Here is a 21,601-nt window from a genome sequence, read left to right on the forward strand (position 1 = left end):
TGAGGGTTTAGGCGCTTTTAGCCAAAATGACTGATTTTACCACTGAATTTGGTACAATTTAGAAAGCCTAGGCATGATTAAAAAAAATAAATATAAACATTTTTGGTGAAATATGTGTAAGGTTGAGAGTTTAACCTTTTCATACACTCTCATACTTTCAGACTATCCATACTCTACACTTTACACAAAAAATGACATCTTAGCAAATGAAAACATTCCTATTATACGATCTACGATTATTAACCATTTTTTAGACATTTTTTTTTTTTTACTAATTTCAAACCTGAAATCCAAAGAATGCCATTTCAACTGTGAAGCATGGGGTGGCAGTATCATGTCATGGGAATGGTTTGCTCCAAAAGACACTGGGGCACTTCAGAAAATAGTGTCAGGAATAGGCATCATGAAGACGGAGGATTATTTAGAAATTTTGATGCAACACCTCATGCAAGACATCAGCCAGAAAGTGAAAGTTGGTCGCAACTGGTCTTCTAGCAGGACAATGATCCTAACTATACCTATAAAAGTGGTAACAAACTGGCATAAAGACAACAAAGTATTGGAATGCCCCAACCTGAATCCCATAGAAAATCTGTGGCTCGAACTGAAAAAGTGTGCCCGAGCAAGAAGGCCTATAAACTTGACTGATTTACACCAGTTCTGTCAGGAGCACTGAGCAAAAATTCCGGCAAAGTACTGTCAGAAGCTTGTGTACGGCTAGCCCTATAGTCTGATTCAAGCAAGTTCAAGCAATTACAATGCAATGCCACCAGTTACTAACCATGAATATGTAAACTTTTGACCAACTGAAAATCTGATCTATTAAATAAACATTTAAATAAATCTGTTTCTTCGGTTTTAATGAATTATGAAATTATTATGAAAGGACCTCTTATGGAAACGAAGTAGTTACTCTAACTTAATTAAAACGGGTAACGTGTATATGAATGTATAATGTAAAATTGAATGTGAATGTCTTTAGCATGCAGTAAGCGCATGTAAACTTTTGGCCTTAACTGTAAAATTGACTATATTCAGGATTTTCACTTGAGTCACAGTTGTTGATTTAAAAAATAAATAAATAAATAAACAAATGTTTGATTTCGTACAAGTAAAAAAGCATGAAACAGTACAAACACTATCTCCTACCTCCATCCTATATACTACAGAGTCAGTGAATTGTGCCTTTTGGTAATTGTGCTCCAGGATGCTTTAGGTACTGTATATAGCTTAAATACCAAAACCATTGTATATATCTTTCTGAAACATTTTGCTTTGAATTTTATTCTGCACTCCACATATGTTATATGTATGCAACACCAGACTATAGTTCTGGCCAGCTTTCAGCATCTGCTTCTTACTAGAATAGAGTGACATCTTGACTACAATACATTTTAAGCCTTTATAATATGTAACAAAAAAAAAAGTAATAAGTAAAAGCGCAGGTGGTTAAAGAAAAGCGAGTGAGACAGTGTGTGTTTGAAGAGGAAGGGGCCCAGGTACAGCAGGACAGAACAGTAGGGAAAGCCTTTAGGCTGTAGGATGATGGGTGAATGGAGGAGTTGATGGATGGGTGGATAGACCAGAGCGGCCTGTGCTATTCAGCTGTAAACGGGTTCTCAAAAGCCACCCTCAGGGGAAAATCCACTTAAATGGTTAAAGAGGATGACACGAGTTGGCGAGTATATAAAACAGACACTGCACAAATTATATTATATTCCTGTTATTGTTTTTTTCCTAATGTAATATAGATTTTAACCTCATCTGGAACATGACAGGCGTCCTGATATGAGAGCATATTTCAAGTCAGTTCAAAGCAAAACAATTAAAAAAAAAAAGCCAAAATTACAGGAAGTGACTATTTAAAGTGAAACAGGAAGCTTGTAACACACACCTTTTGTGATGATGTCCATGACTCAAGGCTAAAGCAGACTGTCTCCTGTACTTAAATGTGTGACTACTGATTACTTTTGTTAAACACTGGGTAGACTTGACGAAGCTCAGACTTGTTAAAAATGGAGGTAAGGAGAAAGTCCAAACAGCAGGTCATTTTTATGATGACGTTATAATTCATGACCTTCTGCACGTATGCCGCTAATGATTCATCAGGAGCTTGTAGATAGATAAAGAGATTAATGGATGACTTGTGCAATAAAAAAGTGATGGTTCATGCTCTGTAACACATTATGCCACAGCACTGGTAGATTCTCAATTCTGATTGGTCAGAAGGTGTTGATTAACTTTCTATAGCAGCAAGTCACATGTTTTATTAATGTACTCTTTGTAACACATTGTTTCTATAATAGTACCGTCTAATTCATAGATGCTTATATAGTGAATACACATCATTTACGCCTTATGGTAAACAAACTAAAGAATGGGTATTTAACAAGAAAAATGTATAAATGTGGATTTGAAGTTTTCTGTAAGGAGATTTTTTTGGAAGGAGTCTCCAGTGTCAGATGTAAATCTGTAACTTTAAGTTTTCCAACATGGGAAAGTGTTCAGGACAGAAAATGTATGTGCGTGTGTGCGTTTTTTGTGGTTTCTCTGTAAGATGCTGCATTTTTTTTGCTGGAACAACTGTTTTTCTTCTTGAATGTGAGGAAATGACTGTTTATAGCTGCTATAACATAAGTGATAACAAGAACTAACTTATCTTTCAGACATTCCATAACATAATATGTAAATATATGCAGATTGACAGTATAATGATATACAATTTGATCAACTTTTATAAATGTTAAGTTTAACATCTGAGAATCTACATATACAGATGTCCAGAATGGTTCGCCATTATTATCTTTCCTTTAAGATACCTCGAAATCACATATTATTATTATTATTATTCAAGATCTTAAGAAAATGCTGTTTTTCCAATCCAGATATTGAAACTATAGATAGGCTTGTAAAAATAATGCTATACCTAACTAGTTTCTGGATGTTTTCTTCCACTTACGAGAATGAGGATTCTTCACCTTGCCCCGTTATGACAGTTATTTCCAGATTTAGATGTCTTCTTTTGACCAACACACTTCTACAAGTCTGATCACAATGTTTTTCTTTGTGAAGAAAGTTTTTATCTTGAAAAAAATAAATAAATAGAAAAAGTCATGACCTTGAGATAACAAGACAGAAAAAATTAGTAAGAAGGGTTTAACCTTTCCTTATCTATTGAGCTGCTTTAGATACACGTCATTTATCATCCAACTCTTTGGGATGTTAACTTTTTTTTGAACTTCATAAAAATGTAAATCCAAAGTTTTCTGATTCAAACCATAAAAAAATTAAATAAATCAAGCATCTGTGTCAGGGCTATCATACACATTCAGTGTAAAGAGGTTTAATTTTTTTTTAATTATTTTTTTTGGTTCTTAACTGAAAAGCCCTGAAATGCCTGAGGTCTAACTTGTGTTCTTGTAGCATCAAGTTTGCAGAGCGCTGCTGGAGTGGAGTCAAATATCTGCCACCAGTCCCTTCTCTTAAAAAAAATAATAAAAAAAAAGTAATGTAGGCTATTCTTAACCTTAAACTCAGACAGGATTTTCCCCTCCGATTATGGTAAACCGTAAACGTCAGTTTTTAAGAACATGATTGTGTTGCCAACTTGCACAGCAGCAGAGAATCAGTGAGATGTTAGTTTGTCAGTAACATGACATGTTCAAACTGGGTTATTCATTGGCCCTGACCTCCACCACTCATTTAACTGCAGTTCAAAAGGGCAAGAGGACTGAGTGAGGGGGATTAGGATGCCATCAGAAGCTTCCAGAAGTTTCCATTACTAAATATACTTTAGCAAATTTCTGATGCTGTTTACAGCAGATTGGTATATAAAAAAAAAGGTATATTTTTTGGTATAAAAATGTTTTATTTAATGACATTGTTAATTGTCAGGGGGTACAGTGGTTTAGTGGTTAGCATGTTTGTCTTACACCTCTGGGGTTGGGGGTTTGAATCCCGCCTCCGCCCTAGTTGCATGTTCTCCCCGTGCTTTGGGTGTTTCCTCCAGGTACTCCGGTTTCCTCCCCCAGTCCAAAGACATGCACTGTAGGCTGATTGGCATTTCCAAATTGCCCATAGTGTGTGAATGGGTGTGTGATTGTGCCTGCTGTGTGTTGGCACCCTGTCCATTGGACAGTTCCCTGGGATAGGCTCCAAGCTCCCCTGCAACTCTGTGTAGGATAAGTGATATGGATGGATGGATGGATGGATATCGTTGCCAACAAAAAAAAAATGCTGATGGATGGGTTTGGCTAAATCAAAATAATTATATATAAATAATAAATAATAGAATAATGAATGACTGAATCAGTTTTGTTTAACTCATTTCCATCACAAATTTATGTACCTCACAAATTGTTTGAGGTGTTTTGTCATTCGCTTCTGCTACTTTTCAAAAATGGACCACTGATTCTTCCACTGAACCACCAAGTTCTTCCATCATTCTTAGCTAAAACATCCACAGTTGTAAAAATGAAACGGATCACATGAAACTATAAAAAAACTTCCCTTTAATGTGGCATAATTTTCCATAAAATATAAGCTCTGTATTATTCCCTAGAAACAAACTGAGGTGCACTGGGGTGTAAACATGAGTAGCATGTATAAGTGACTGTATAGCTTTTTTTCCCCTACTGTAGCACTGTAGTCCATCCATCATTCTATCTATTCATCTATTATTATTATTATTATTATTATTATTATTATCTCCCCCAGTCCAGTGTCAATGCTCTGCCATCATCTTGCTTTTCCCAGCATTGGAAAACCTAATTGTGTCATTAGTTCAGTAAATTTATGTTCAATTGCATTGTGTGAATGTGTATTCTTGCAACATTTCATAAATTTGACTGTAAAAATCACACACAGGAAATTGTTGCCAATATTTGTAAGATATTACCTTTTTTTTTATTTTTTTATTTCCATCATCAACACTGGCAAACATTTAAAAGCTCTAAATCTTTTTTAGATAAAATCTTTCACATGGAAACCTGCTTACAGAGAACCGTGACCTGTCATCATGTGGTGAACTGGTTGGTGGTTTCGCAGAAAACTAGGATCCCAGATAAAATGGGCATCTAAGGTTACACTAACAACTGCAGACATTCCCTGTTAAAACTCGTTCCTGTTTAGGAATGACCTTAACTGTTTCAAATTGTATTTGCTGTATGTTGTGTGTAATCTGAATGCCATGAATGTCATGCTTCATATTAAACCATTCCGAACTGAAAACGAAACAAGGAAACCATAAAGAAAGCGTCATACATATTTGCTAAGTAATGTGGAGTGATTCAGCCATGATGCGAAGCTACAATTACAGTTACCACTGAAAGTTGATTATTTATTAATAACAGCATGTCACAAAGAATTTTATTACTCTTATACCACAGCAAATTGCCCACACTTAGATTTATTATTATTTACTTTATTATTTATTATTATTAGCAGCTATAAACAGTCGATCCAATAGCAACCAGTCTTTTTTCTTTCTTTTGAAGTTAACAAGACAAAATCACTGTAACTTTACAGAGAAACCACAACGCTCCTCCGCCTTGAAGACTTTCCCACAGTGGAAAACTTACTGACTGGTACTGTACAAAACACTTACACAGGAGACTCCTTGTGGAAATCATGCAAGTTCCTGTGAATTAGCAGTTAGCCTACTATAATGTATCAGAATGAGCACATTAATATAAACCTGTGATTTGCATTGCAGCTGGCGCTACTATCCGGGCTGCTGTTATAGAAAATGAATCAACACCTTCTGACCAATCAGAAATGAGAACTCAACAGTGCTGTGGTATTAAGGTAATATAGTCACCCTGTCTGTGTCGGATAGAAACTAAGACATCTGGACTCTCACATAGTAATGAATGAAACCAGTGCTGCCAGGATGATGATGACGTCAGAGGGAAAATGTGCCATATCTGTGGTTTATATCTTCCTCTGTTCACGTACGCCTCATCATGACTAAACACGTATTTCCACTCAGTCCAAAAGTTGCTATTGGTTTCATGAAGTAGGTTCTAACTGTGTATTCTGTCTTTCTTTCTGTCTCAGCAGAAATCTCTGCTCCTCTGTCGGTCTCAAATCACTCATGCCCTATACATACACTATATACCTGCCTACCTAGTACACTGGCTTGCAGTAGGTAGGTATGGCTCATGAGATGAGGAATATAGAAGGATCATTAAAAGCATAAGTTAAATATTTATACCATCATCAAAATTAAGAGCTATTTGTACATGTGAGGACTAAAAACCTCTCTGTAGCACAGAACTAAATTTTCACTGGACCATACCACTGAGCTTGGGCCAAACATTTCCTGACCAGATTTTGATCGATTCAAAGCCTAAAATTAAACAAGAGAGCAAGAGTGTAAGCCTGCATTGTCACTATGCCTCTCCAAGTTTGTCTCTTGTGGGCATGCTTTATAGAAGATAGATAAAGAAATGAATAGATAGTTATACTTTATTGATCCCTAGAGGAAATTTGGGAAACAGATTACAGGTTTCACCAAGATATCCAAGATAGACCTCTCTGCTCCAGGGGCACTGTATCATGACTGACCCTGTGCTCTGATCCCAACTTCCTGGCATGCTGGGATATGCAAAGGAAAGAATTTCACTTTGCTGTGACCAATAAAGACTCAATCATTATCATTATAAGATATGAACACAGATCACTGGATTCAGAGACTAGAGTGCTAACCATTGCACCATGGAACCATGTAGTGTTGTGGTCTTTGGTCTTCTGGAGGCTCCTTCAAGTGGGTTTCCTCCGGGTATTCTGGTTTCCTTCACCCTCCCCAAACATGCTCTTGGACTGGACTTGGACTATTCGAAATTGCCCCTATGTGTGAGTAAATGTGTAAATATATATTTTGTGTGTGATTCTCTGGAATGAACTGTCGTCCCTTCCAGTATTTCTTCCTCGTGTCCAATGTTCATGGGACAGTGACCCTGACCAGGACAAAGCAGTTTCACAAGATGTTTGGATGGACGGATGGATAGATCGACATTAATAATTGGCAGCAGCCATGTTTATAATGTATCCAAAAATCTACACATATCACAAATTTTATTCTTTAAATATTTTTTAGTAGGAGGGTGACAGCACATCACAATGCATAAATGTGACGATGTACATCATGGAAATGTGCAGCTCACATTGTGGAAATCAGCATTCGATTAATCATGCATCTAATGCAATTGCATTGTCTGAACACCAGCAGTCCCAATCTGCACAATACACAGAATAAAAATATGTAATCAAGCACTCTGAGCCCCATAGCTCTGCATTATATGTTATTTGACCATATTATAACCATTAAAAAGAACTCTTCAGTAACTTTCAAACAACATCCGTCCCATGCCTCTGTGATCTACAGTGCCCAAGAAAGAGGCCCTTGGGCATTTTAGCCGACTTTGGAGCTCTATTTCTGCTACAGAGCTCATTATGTTTTAATCTATCATTTTCTACAGATTACAGAATTTGTTTATTCAAACAGAGTTTTGGGAGAATTCATATATTTCTTTCTTTATTTTTAAGATATAGTGAACGTGTAGTACATTTTGTTTACAACAGTAAACCCCTGTTCATAACAATTTTTTATTTAGTTAGTTTTATAATACAGACAAAAATGTCTTTTCACTCAGAATGTTTCTTCATTGAAATGCTTTTCAAAATATTCCTAGAATCAAATTGAATCAAAATGCGAGGCCAGTATTGTGATTCGAATCGTGACTGAGTGTATCGTTACACCGCTACCTCTTAGCATTGCAAAGCCTGGCAGTTATTCTTCAAAGTGTTTCTTAAGTTTTTTGCTCTGAACACTGTTGAATGAAAGTAAGGAACTGAGGAAACTTCAGAAAACCATAACATCGGTCTGAGGAATTTACTGTGTCAAACCTTAAGATTAGAGGCTTTACATATCATCACATCACGAGAATCTCAATTAGAACCCAAACCCATATAGCAACAGTCTCACTGGGTTTTATCCACCATTTTGATCATTTCAGTTTATTGGTTCTAGTAGATCATATGAGTGTTTACACTTCATAACACTGAATTTCCCCTGTGTAAGCAAACAATTTGCGCTTATAGTTCAGGATTTGAGACACGGCTTCTCTCTCTTCTCTTCCTCGCTGCGCTCATCTCTGAGGAGGCAACCCAGAATATTTCTCATGACCCTTCACTCGTGTCTTCAGGCCACACGCTGGTGCCCTGAGGGTTTATGAGACACACTTACACATACACACACGGCTACACACGTACACATGCTCAGAGACATGGAGCAGCACTTGTCAGTTGATCTTTGTTGACTGATTGCTCCACAAACTCTGACTGTAATCATAAGGACTCCAAATCATCAGGAATTTTTTTTGGGATAGCTATTTGGGACAGCTGGAGGACCTGGGGGAGGGTGTGTGTGTGTGTGTGTGTGTGTGTGTGTGTGTGTGTGTATGCAATTTTTCACAAACCCTGCCATTTTCAATTTAGGTTAAATGTATTGCAATGCTTCATAGAGGTCATATTTTTAGTACCTTCCTGACCATAGGAAAACATATTATTTAACATGGATTATTTTAATTGTTTCAAATTACATGTTCAAGAGCACATTATTGCACATATTGCAAGGTATATCGAATTTGAAATGTGCAGCAATATAATCGCAATGTGCTGGTTTTTTTTGGTCCAAACTCTGCAGCTCTAAACTCATGTAATTGATCATTTTCAGGACTGCCGAGCTTAAAACACACGAGAGGCTTCTGGCAGCGCTCCTGGGAAAAACGCACAAATAAAGAATAAAGTGTGAAAACAAAGCTGGCATGCACGCCGGATAATTACACGCTAAAGAACCACCGCTCAGGGCAAGGTACCCGCTCGGGGTGGATCAAACCGTACACACTGTAGACTTGGCTGCGTTACGGAGCTTAAAGGTATAATAAGCCTGACTTGAAATTCAAATTTTACACAGACCATGAAAAATGAATATGGTGGTTATGACAACTCAAGCCTTTATGAAAAACTAGAGCTAAAAAAACGGTTAAAAAAAAAATGCACTGGATAACATGAATACACATCTGGAGCCATCTAGAGGCTGGTGAGAAGCAGTGAGTGTTTGAATTACAGCACAATTGTCAGGGTTTCCGTTCAGACGTATAAATATCCCCTCTTTTATTCTCTGATGTTAGCGTGTCTGAACGTGCTACGTGTTTTACGGTGGAGGTTATGGCAATTAGAAAAACTAGCTGAAAAAAGTTTAAAGGTAATAACTGGTCATTAAATGTTAAATGCTCACAATCAAGCAAGATTAGCTTTCAGAATCAAGGCTTTGCTAGTCAAGCAAGTATGCACAAAAAAATAGCACAAACCTGCTTGGACCAGCATTGTCATCTTTCATGTCTCAGATGTTTTTCTTCACCATGTAAGAGAGCTAAAAGCAGAACTGAATAAACGTCGGCCAGTGGTCTGGCTCCCAGTTTGAGACTCTCATAAGAAAGAGGAGGTCAGAAATTTCATAAAATTACAGCGACAGTAGTTGTGCCTTTTTACATTTGGGAAAAAAGTAAAAATAGTTATCAGGATCTATTTGACAGAAAAGTTAATAATGTGCATGTATTTCTTTAAGCAATCCCAGATTAAGTATTACTAACCAGTAAAAATTTATTCTTGGGGATCATTAAAATCCATCCATCCATCCATCCATCCCATGAAGCAATCAACCTTTTCCCATTTGTTTAACTGTATAAGTCATAACAATTGTTGAATCTTATATATTAAGATGAGTCGCTTAATAAGGAATGAAATCATTTCTCTAATTAAATAAACTATATCTATTATTGTCACATTAACACAACTCATTTTATTTGTTTTCCTACATGAAAATAAGTTTCACCAATTTAATATTTATTTCATGAGTATTACTAAGCCATAGAATTCATAGCAACTCTTGTTCTAAACTATTCAGTAACTCAATTTTAGTAATTAATTGCTACTATTAAATTTTCTTTGTATAGCACTTTTTAACATTATATAATCATACAAAGCAGCTTTACAGAAATCCAGATGTACACTATACAGTAGGTCCAAAAGTATGTGGACACCCGGCTATCACAACCATATGTGGTTTTTTCCCAAACTGTTGCCACAATGTTGGAAGTACAGAAATGTCTAGAATGTCTTTTTATGCTGTAGCATTAAAAATTTCCCTTCACTGGATCTATAGGGCCCAAACCCATCATAGTTTGGCAAGGTTGGTGTAGAAGGACTTGAGTGTCCTGCACATAGCCCTGACCTTAACCACACTGAACACCTTTGGGATGAACTGGAATGCTGACTGCACACCCCAGTCCTCCTCACCCAGTGACCTCACTAACGATCTTGTGGCTGAATATGAGCAAATCCACACAGCCACGTTAAAAAATCTAGTGGAAAGCCTTCCCAGAAGAGTGGAGGTTATTATAACAGCAAAGGTGGGACTAAATCTGGAATGGGATGTTCAGCAAGCACGTATGGGTCGTGGGGATGGTCAGATGTACATGTACCTTTAGTCATATAGTGTAGGTTATGGTCCATAATGAAAAAGCCAGAAGTGACAGTAGTGAGAAAAAAAATCTCAGTGAGGAAGAAAATGACATGGAAGTTGTCATGGTAAATAAAAATATGGTCGATTACATCTTTTATAGGCTTGCTCCTGCTGTATTATGTCCCACAGAAGCCAAGTGACATTTTTAAAATCCTTTTGTCCAATCATCAAGCTTTATAAATAATGCTGCTTTATAAATAAGATATACTTATATGCATAAACTAGAGGATCACTTTCATATGGTGTGTCCATGCCACGGTTCATCTGTAAAATTCCATATTCAGTGAAATATTGCAAGTATTATTTTAATTCCCTAGAATAATGACTTGCATTGTGAATAATCAGTAAAACAGGTGAATAATTTATTACTTTAGTTTAAAAAATATATATATATTTTACAAGAGGTCATGCTTCCCATGCATAATTCTTCAAGCAATCAGTTGTGGTGTTTGATTCATACACGCACACACTCACCCGCTGGTGGCGCTGTCCATCCTGACACTCTTTCCCAGGATGTCTCCATCGCTCACGTAACCTGCACTGCCCTCCAACATCTCCGCCTTATTGGAGCCGTAGCCACTAGTTAACGAGGGGGCGTCGCCTGCCTGAAGACGTGGACCAGATGTACCCGGTTGCCATGGAGCGGCCGAGACAGGGCGGGGAGTGAGGGCGAGCGAGCCCCGCGTGCTGATCTCTGTGGTTATGCAGGCATCAAAAGTTGTCTGCAGGGTGCTGAAGGGGAGGCAGGGGTGGCAGATTTTATACACACGCACACAAGCACAACCAATCAGCTTTAATATAAACCACAGGGATTTTCTGTGACAGAGTGGGAGATAAAGAAAGCAAGAAACAAAACACCAAAAGGCGATGGCAGTGTTTCCTGGCTTAAATGAGCACCCCACCAGGCTAGGGCTTCAGTTTCTTCCTTTAATTGACTTGGGAATCAAGATCCTGCTTTTAATTCGGGGGTTTGCGAACGGCAGGGGGTTCACCAGCCGATTTCATGCCTCCAAAGGCCTGAGACATGCATCAAACTCACTACAGCAGAAATGAAGAAAACAACATTCAGTCCCTCTTTGAAACAGCTCTTGATGTCAATCACATCAACTCCCCTGTTGGCCGTGCACATTTTACAACAATTTGTGATGGAATGGTTCTCACGCATGCTACAATGGCACGTATTCTTTTGGCTTTGCTGTGATCTTGTAATAACTGTCATGTTTTATTGCTGCCCTGTTGAACTGAAGTAATCGATAGGGCTTGATCCGAACACTTACTGTATGCTTTAACACCAAACATCCACTAGAGGGAAATGAACAGTTTGACCAATCGGAAACGTAACGAACTACATAACACGTAAATTTATGCTGAAAGGCATGTTGTAGTGTTCCTGCTCTGATCATGAGCTTGAGTTACTGGAGTTTCACATGTTCCCCCCGTGTCAGCATGTTTCCTCTGGGTTCTTCCTCTTTCTTCTCACCTCTAAAAAACTTGTAGGTGGACTGGCTATTCTAAATTGCCTCTAGGTTCCTTTTGGTGTGCCTTAATGCTGCAAAGTACTGCCAGTTAACTTGTCATTTCCATTTAGTGCAAAATATTAGTGCTTGATTTGAGATTGTCCTACATTTCAAATTTAGCTACTACATACTGTATAGTATCTAGAGTAGAAAGATGGCTAAAATGACTTGTCTTATTTTGAAATAGAAGAAATGGAACTTCAGTAAAGTTGAAAAAATAGACAATGATCTTTATGTAAAAAATAATGCAGATACAGGATGGGGGAAAAAAAATGTGATCTCAGTGACTTCGACTGTGGCATGGTTGCTGGTGCCAGGCAGGCTGGTTTGATTATTTAAAAAAAACGGCTGATCTCCTGAGATTTTCACACACAAGTGTCTCTACAGTTTACACCAAAGTGGTGCGAAAAACAAAAAACATCCAGTGAGCTGCAGTTCTGTGGTTCTACATGCCTTGATAATGTGAGAGGTCATAGGAGAATAGCCAGATTCTCCTCCAGATTCAAGCTAATAAAAAGGCTAGGTAACTCAAATAACCACTCTATACAACCATGGGCACCAGAAAAGTATCTCAAAATGCACAGCACATCAAACCTTGAGGCTACAACAGCAGGAACCAACATCGGGTTCCTCTCCTGTCAGCCAAAACAGGAATCTGAGGCTACAGTGGGCACACATTTAGAGAAACTGGGAAGTTGAAGATTGGATAAAGACCAGGTGTCATATTTATCTTATCTCATATATCTCCCTATTCTGGACAGTGCCTCAACGAATATAAAAGCACAGAAGCCTACCACTTCATGTCCAGCTGGGAAAAGGATCTAGTACTGCTGTATTAGGAGGAGAAACTTTTGCCATTATAGGGAGAGTATGTTGATATCGATATAAATAAATAACTTTTGCTAAGGTTAGCAATACTTCCTGCTGAGCTAAACCTCCCAGCTGTCCCATAACTATGTCCCATAACTATGTATGACAGGGAGGATCCACTGCACTACTGCTTGTTGAAGATGTATTGTATCCTGTGAACTGCATTATCAATATAAATGAAAATAACTCTCAATGAGAAACAGAGATAATATCATTAATGCAGTCAGTTTCCTATTCAGTCTTTAAAATATGCAGCAAATGCACAGTGTGCTGTCACATGAAAAGCAATGATAAACACACCTGTACCCAATATTCAGTACTTGCTTCGGGTGTGTTTGGCACTGAGATCGTGTTGAAATTGTCACCCTAGGACAATCATGGGAAACACTATGATAAAGTATCTAGTGAGTCGCTGGCTCTGATGCAATTCTATATTTATCGTGCCCTCATCAAAGTGCCATTTCCCTTTGGGGGAATTCCCATCACCATCTTAAGGGCTGTTCTGTTCATTTAGCAGTTCCCACAGTTTGCTGATAGACAAGCCCTTTAAGGCTCAAGGGAATATAACTGTAAATTTAAGGCACAGTTTACCCAGAAGAAATTTCAATATGATGCAATATTCATAATGATGGACAAAGTTGGGGCAATAAGTAAGCAAAGATTAAAATTTGATTTGCTGTGTTCAAATTTGTCACTCATTAGATAATTTTTGCTATGCAAGTATTGCTATATTTCAAATTGAATACTTTTAATGTTTATGCTTAGAAATGTGGCTAGATCTAGTGCAGTAATAATGCCTGTATATTATACTAGAATCAGCAAAAAACAAGAATTTAGTACAGTTGACACTTGCACTTGAATGCCACAGCCTATTTGCAGAACGCCATTCAAATGCTGACATACATCCTGAGAAATAAAGTTACCAAACTGTACCTTTCTTTGTCACACTGGTGGTACCTTTAGGGGTAAATCTTTTGTAACCATTATGCATCTTTGAGAAGTTGTGTGTGGTGTACCTTGAATTAGCTTTTAGAGGAAAGCTTTAAAGTTATATCAAGTATATCAAGTTATATACCTTGAAATATTTTACAATCCTGGCTCAAACAACAATTTCAATTTTAAAAAAATAAATAATAATATAAATAAACCCTAAAAAAAAAGACAAAACGTATAAATAAACGTAGTAATCGAGAGAATAGAATATAACATGGGCTAGATTCAAAATGAGAGTAAGAGAGTGTGTAGGTGTGACCAGACCTTTTATAGGTGTCCAAGCAATTGCCAGAACCAGGAAGTGTCACAAGTCATACCTATGGTTGCCAAGTCAACTGGAAAGTCTCCTGAATGGAAACATTCACCCTATCGTGCAGAGATATCGTATGAGCTCGAATTCCCATTGGTGAGAGCTGACTGGTGGGTGGGAATTGGCCAAGACTAAATATGGGAGAAAATCTTGGTAAAATCAGGGAAAATACCATCCATCCATCTTCTACCACTTACTCCTTCTTCAGGGTCACAGGGGAACCTATCCCAGGGAGCATCAGGCATGAGGCAGGGTACACCCTGGACAGGGTGCCAGTCCATCACAGGGCACAATCACACACTCACACACCCATTCATACACTACGGGCACTTTAGACACACATGTGTCTAAACTACCATGCATGTCTTTGGACTGGGGGGAGGAAACCCCCACAGCACAGAGAGAACATGCAAACTCCATACACACATGGCCCCGGCAGGAATCGAACCCCGGACCCTGGAGTTGAGACAAACTTGTGAGACAAACATGCGAACCACTAAGCCACCGTGCGCTCTGGGAAAATATCCCACCAACCAAATAAATATATTAGAAAGTCTATCAGGTAAAGACACACCAGATATGACATAAACGTATATTATACACACAGAAAAAAATACTAAAGGTTCCATGGGTGGTACAACCCCATCAACAAGGAAAAGTCTAGTTTGGTACCTTTATTTCTGGGGGTGTACAAAGCAAGGGCACAATTCAAGAGTATACAGAGCTACACTGTGGACACAAATTAGGAGCAAAGAGTAAAGGGTGAATGATTTGAATGAAGGATGTGAGTACCATGTGGTAATTTGTCATGTTTACTTACTGCAAAAGTTTGAAAATGTTTGAAAACTACAGTACATTCACCATAGTAGATCACATACATAGTATACATTGTTGTTGTCGTTCTTCTTCTTTCGGCTGCTCCCGTAAGGGGTTGCCACAGCCGATCATTGGTCCGCATGTTTGATTTGTTACAGGTTTTATGTCGGATGCCCTTCCTCATTCAACCTTCCCATTTTCTCTGGGCTTGAGACTGGCACTGACTGAAACCCCCAGCGGCTGGGTTGGTTCCCTGCCTGGGATTCGAACCCACATACATAGTGTACATATAGTGTACTCAAGATTTGAGTATTCTTCTCTGTCCTGTTGTGGGCAGAGCAAGTTTAATGGAGAACCATATAAAGAACCAGATTTTTTCAATGGTCAGTTGGTTAAGAGACTAAATCAGAGAAGGTTATGCTCTGGTTCTCTTGGCCACAAACTTGTTAGAAATGGTGAATTACGGTGTGCAATTGAAACTGTGTCTGAGGAAAAAAATGGTCAAAAAGAGCAAAAGAAAAAGAATGACAGATTTTGTTTTGAAATTAAGCTAAAGTGAATCCTCAGAATGGGTTTTTGGCTTCTGGGTCTTCTGGTTGATTTAAAAGAAATATTTTTAGCTCAAGTTGAACTTATAAATGTTCTAGTGGGAGCTGCTCTCAGACATTAAATATAAACCATAAAAGGTAGTCTTTAGAAATAACCCGAATGTCAGGAAACTGACACTCTATTAGCTTCTTTGTTTTAATAAGTTCAGTCTGGGTGATCTTCAGGAGAATTTACGTTAAAGCATTGTGGCTCAATCAGCTGACGGATTAGACAAATGACAACAGTCTGCATATTAAACCATATGGTTCCAGTTGCTGCACAGATTTCCACTGTTGGCTCTACATTCACGCAGAAGGCTTTACTGTAAAATTGCTATCATCACTTCAAGAAGAATGCACATTCAGACACCCCATACACCCCCATTCATAGCCATCATATTCATTCTCTCGTGTAGAAGCTTATAGTATGTACGAACACAAATGACCAAAAACTTTGGCACCAGAACAGTTTGTCATTGGCCACTGGTCCTAGGTTCCAGTTCTATGGTTTTGGATACCTGTTTAAAACTGGCAGCAACAAAACTTTAAGGTATTCAGGGGTAGATCTAGCAGCACTGTAGTTAATTGGTTAGGTATACTGCGTAGCAACATGCAACACCATATGTGCATACAACAGTGTTTTTTCCCCTAACAACAAATGGTAGTAGCTACATATATATATATATATATATATCTTCCAAAGCTAACTAGTTAAACTCAAATTAAATGATGCACTAATCAGTGTGACAGTTGGTTGGTTGATTTATGTTACATGCTAGGTCTTGTATTAGCTTCATTGACAGATTACCAAAGCTAATGAACCATATTAGCTAAGTACATTCATCAGAGTATATATGCATCATAGATTTTGCACAGCAAAAGGTAATTGCATACTAACTTCAGGTAGGAACTGCCGGTTGGGAGTGGAGAACTAAAAAATGTTGACTATATGATTGGACTAAGGAATCATTTGAGGCAATAGTGTTTTGTTTTACTGCATCAAAGCTAGTTTGCATTAAATCTAAATTCAAGTCACTTGTTGTCACTTCTCTCAGATTAGAAAGAAATGGCCCAGGACTAGAACGTTCAGCTCCTATTGGTGGTATTTCCTGTTTATGAATGTACAACAAACTCTCAAACACCATTAGAGTAGATGTATGTGGTATATCGTATGTGGTATATGACAGGGGTAGCTAAGTGGCTCAGTGGTTAAGACGTTGGATTACTGATCAGAAGAAGGCGAGTTCAAATCCCAGCAATACCAAGCTGCCACTGTTGGGCCCTTGAGCAAGGTGTTTAACCCTCAACTACTCAGATGGATAAATGTAGGTCACCAAATGGTGTAAATATAATGTAATATGTATGCCTTACCTGTGACTGATATGAGTGACCTGTCTCAGGCTAGACATGGTTTCCTCCAGGTTTTGTCTCAAATCAGCGATGTTCTTCACTGTCCTCAGTCTCCTGCTCTCAGAATCCTCACCTGGAGAGACAAACAAGTTAGGTTTAAGCCACCCCACTACTTTCTGTTAACCCAAACACTGAAAAAAGGCAGTATGTAATTTTATTTTCCTAAAGTGAAACCCGATTGCGCTAATATATCCTCAAAACATTCCGGCTCCTAGTGAGAACCAGAAATGCTAAGGAATTATTTTCACAATGCTAGCTCTCTCTCTCTCTCTCTCTCTCTCTCTCTGTCTCGCTCTCTTTCTTTTTAAACTAATGAAGAAATATGAGGTAAATCTCCCAGCATTAGCTAAAACAGTTTTTTGTGCTTTAGTAAGAGTGCGCTAATGCTAACAGGATTAGCCCCAGTGTGAGCGAATAAGACTTCTGCAAATAAACACACACTGTGTACTGGTGTGTAAGTGGGGATTTGGCTGCTTGGATTAAAAGCCGCTTGCCGATCATGAGGAGGCCACAAAGAGCTCAGAAGACCACACACTTGTACACACACACACAAACACACACGCACACGCACACACACACACACACACACTGTGTAAAGCACATTCAGGAAAGACTAATGGCCGCGTGTACATTCTGGCAAACTAGCACAAACATCTTCATTCAGAATGTCAAGCTAATGCTAACATTTGGCTAGCACCCTGCTTACAGCTTTGTAGAAGGCTGGTTTGGAGCATGAGAGGAACGTACAGAGTGAAAGGGATAGAGACCTAGTAATAACATCAAAGAATAATTTCTTCTGAGAAGCAAAGTCATTATTTTCCATTTAATCATGACAAAGGTATGTCATCTGCTGAAGTTTATTTTTCAAATATGTCAGGTTAATCTGTATATTTGATATGAATAATGGTATTTTTTAATGGTTTTAGCGCATAATTGTATATATTGCTGTGAAAAGTTACAGTAGGTACAGCATAGCTACTATACGATCTATAAAATCTGCTTTAGCTAGATAGCTAGACTAGCTGGCTAGTTAATATTAGTTAATGGTAGTATTATCTCACCTGTGGTGGCTAGCATTAATAATGCTAGTTGCTGTAATTATAGCTGGCTAGTTAACATTATCTATTGTTGATGTTATTTCACCTGTAGTGGCTAGCATTAATTATGCTAACTGCTTCAAGTCTACTTGGCTAGTTAACAGTAGATAATATTAGTAATACCCCAGCTGTGGTAGCTAGCATTTTTGCTTTTGTTTGTTTTTTTCCCCCTCACAGATTTAATTTCAAGAGCAATGACAAGTGGCGCAAACAGCATGACGTTTAGATTGTAGTTAAAGGAGACAGTATATACGGTATCATCAGCTTGCTGCTGATTTAAAATGAATCAATTAGCTAGTTAAGCTTCAGACTGCTAGCATTGGTCTTAGGGAAGTAGTTAGGGTTTTGTTTTATACTCTATTTCACATAACATCCGTATAATTTTTGTTTTTCACTATCAAAGCTAGTAAAGCAAGAACTTTAACCCTAACTGATCAAGGTAGGATTTAAATCTAACAAGTGATAAAATGTAAGAATGACGTGGCTTGCTGTATTTTATTCCTCTTACACCACAGCAATTGGTTTAAATTTTTAAAGAATGACAAATAATACTTTTTATCAGTTTATACAATAGTTACTTTTAATGTTGTGGAACGTCCATTAGTAAGTTCCAGTTATAGCAGCCTCCCCAACCTCCATTTGTTTTTTGTATCTTTGTCTTGAAGTTAAGACAAAAACGCAGCTTGTTATGTTACAGAGAAATCGAAAACCGCTAAGTACTCTGTCTTGAAGACTCGCCCATGGAGGAAAACCTCATGAAAGGAGTCTCCAGTCCCGTCTCTTATGGAGTGACACTGGAGTCTCCTTCCAAAAATGTTATATAAACACTTCCTTACAGAAAGCCTCACCCTATCAACGATTATACGTTTTTATTTGTTAAATAACAACACATTTTTACCTCTTTACTATTAGCCTTAGAAGACCATACAAGACCATACAAGTCCCTGTAAATGAGTTGCTACTATAGAAACAATAGCGTATTAGAACAAACACTACTGTCAGAGTTGCTGTTAAAGAATATTAATCAATAACTTCTGACCAATCAGATTTGAGAATTTATCAACAATTATTTGCACATTTAGTTTGGAATTACAGGGTGAGATATTAAGAAGTGTTGTTTTTATATACTTCCCTCTTAACTTTAAGTAGAAACTGATACTTGAGAGCTTTTTTCCTAGCCTTGGTCATTGGCACAGATCCCACTTGAAGGTTCCTTAATTTCTCAAATTGTTAACTTGAAGTAATGGAGAACAAACATAAACCAGTTTAAAATTAAACCAAACAAGATAAGTCTTGACATGTCTACAGCAACCACAAGTTCTTACAGAAATATACACACAGACTGTGTGGTCGTACACACTATCGTATCGTCTTACTCTTGTATTTCTCGTAAATATCCAGCATGGTCAGAAGGATCTCCTCATTAACACGTGCAATGCTCTCCCATGCACCTGTGTGTTGGCTTAGATGCAGCTGGTACGTGTGGCCGTGTGTGTGCATGGCCTCACACTCCCTGTCTTCTTTCTGAGCTTTCTCAGACAGGTTCTTCTCATCTGATGGACTTCTGCAGGAACTTTCTTCTGCTCCTGTTGAGATACTCCATTCCGGGGCTTCATCCTTAAAACTTTCTTTTGAGATCTCAGACGTGCTGCGACTCCCAGGTTGGCTCGGAGATGCACGACTCAACGAGACGCTGTCTCTGGTTCCTGGATCTTCAGGATCAGGTTTTCTGTGGATTTCAGACTCCATCTTGGTACAGTCAGTGATCTTCTCAGTGTGTGAGTATTGTTTGGCTGAGGCGTCTTCTGTCTTCTGACTCCACTCTTCTATGTCCCTTCTATATCCGGTAGGAACGGATGGGTTTTCTGACACATTTGCTTGCTTTTTCCAAAGAAAACGAGGGATCAGTAGGAAAAGCACTTGCAAGGATGGTCCTCCCTTTTCCTTTCCTCCATGGAAAAGAGAGAGAGAGAGAGAGAGAGAGAGAGGGAGAGAGAGAGGGAGAGGGGAAAAGCCAAACTAAGTGGCGTTCCAGTTTCCGCGCCAGCACACTTCCCCTGCAGGGTGACTTTCTCTTCTCACAGAAGACTGTCAGTCTGAGAAGAGACCTCCACGCCTCCAAACCCACACTCACACACTACCTCATATACAGTACAAGCCAAGCCTCACACTAATTAACACTTGGATTCAGTCAAATTATTACACATATATAAACTGTGCGTGCATTTCATCTCTCAAACATGACCTCACATGATCCCAGGACACACACACACACACACACACACACACACACACACACACACAGATCGGCCTTGGCAACTCCTTGACATCCACAGCCTTTATCATGCAGATGAGCTCCTTTTCTCTCTGTGTCCAGTGAGACACCAGCGCTGTAGGATTCGCTCAGCTACTGTAGATGCAGGACACGCAAAGAACTAAAGTCCATGTTTGTCCTGCAGAATTTAGATCAGACGGGTCACTTGACCAGACTGCAGCTTGTAAAACGTTAACATCGTTCTCTGTCCCATATGTGAAATCTACATGGCTAAAGACTTAGTTCTGCTGTATCTTCTATTTATACCCCTTGAGGATCTCATCAGTGTGGAGTTACCTAGCTATCCACTTTACAAAGGTAATCTACAGCTACTGTAGTGATGAGGTACGTTCACACGACCGGAGACCGTTCGTTTTCAGACAGACACGGCGACTTCCGGTGACATGAGCAACAGCGACCATTGGCGACTAGATGTAGGCGTGTCCAGTGATGTGACAAAGTTGAGAAAAGTTTAACTTTATGCAAATTCCGAGCAACTTGGTGCAGGGAAGTCAGTAGAGCGCACGTGATCTGTAATCCGCCATGCTGCTTGCGAGTCCGAAATGTTTTGTGGACCCAGACAGTCCAGTGCTTGCGCTTTTGCCGCAGGTAGATGGCCGCAACATTTCACAAAGAGCTCACACTGCTTCTGTTTCATCTCATAGGATATGATGCATATATACCTTGGTGAATATTATATATAAACACTCTCCCTCCAGAATGTTTCATTTTAGTGCCAGGAAAACTGGTTTGTTGACTAAAGTTGAATGCTAGTTGCGCCACCCACTGATAAATGTTATTATGGCAACCAGTGGTAGGAATGCCTACTGGCGACTTGCAGCAATAAAATGTATGTATGAGTGAGCGTACCAATTGATGTACCAACATATTATATATAGCGATAGTAGCTACCTACAAAGCTAGCCGGCTATTTAGCTATTTATCTTCAGCTACATTTTGTCCAGTGACCACCTCTTGGTGTTATGTTAAACAGATACCGACATAACTTTTATGGTGCTTTCCCCAAGCTAGCTATGTACATTTAACTAAAGTACTACAGCACCCCATAACTGCAACACAAACTAGTCATTGCGAGCTA

The 21,601-nt window shown here is 38.6% G+C and overlaps 1 protein-coding gene across 1 annotated transcript in view; it reads right to left on the reverse strand.

Moving 5' to 3' along the window:
* The window catches only part of nav2b (neuron navigator 2b), a 110,106-nt gene that overhangs the window by 62,084 nt on the left and 26,421 nt on the right, over positions 1-21,601 (reverse strand). Inside the window, exons 10-11 of the mRNA XM_053631322.1 lie at positions 17,053-17,164; positions 11,063-11,320 (exon numbers count right to left, since the gene is read on the reverse strand). Coding sequence (XP_053487297.1) covers positions 11,063-11,320; positions 17,053-17,164 — 370 coding nt within the window. The remainder of the gene's footprint in view (positions 1-11,062; positions 11,321-17,052; positions 17,165-21,601) is intronic.

Source organism: Ictalurus furcatus, chromosome 8, assembly GCF_023375685.1.
Source record: "Ictalurus furcatus strain D&B chromosome 8, Billie_1.0, whole genome shotgun sequence".
Lineage (NCBI taxonomy): Eukaryota > Metazoa > Chordata > Actinopteri > Siluriformes > Ictaluridae > Ictalurus > Ictalurus furcatus.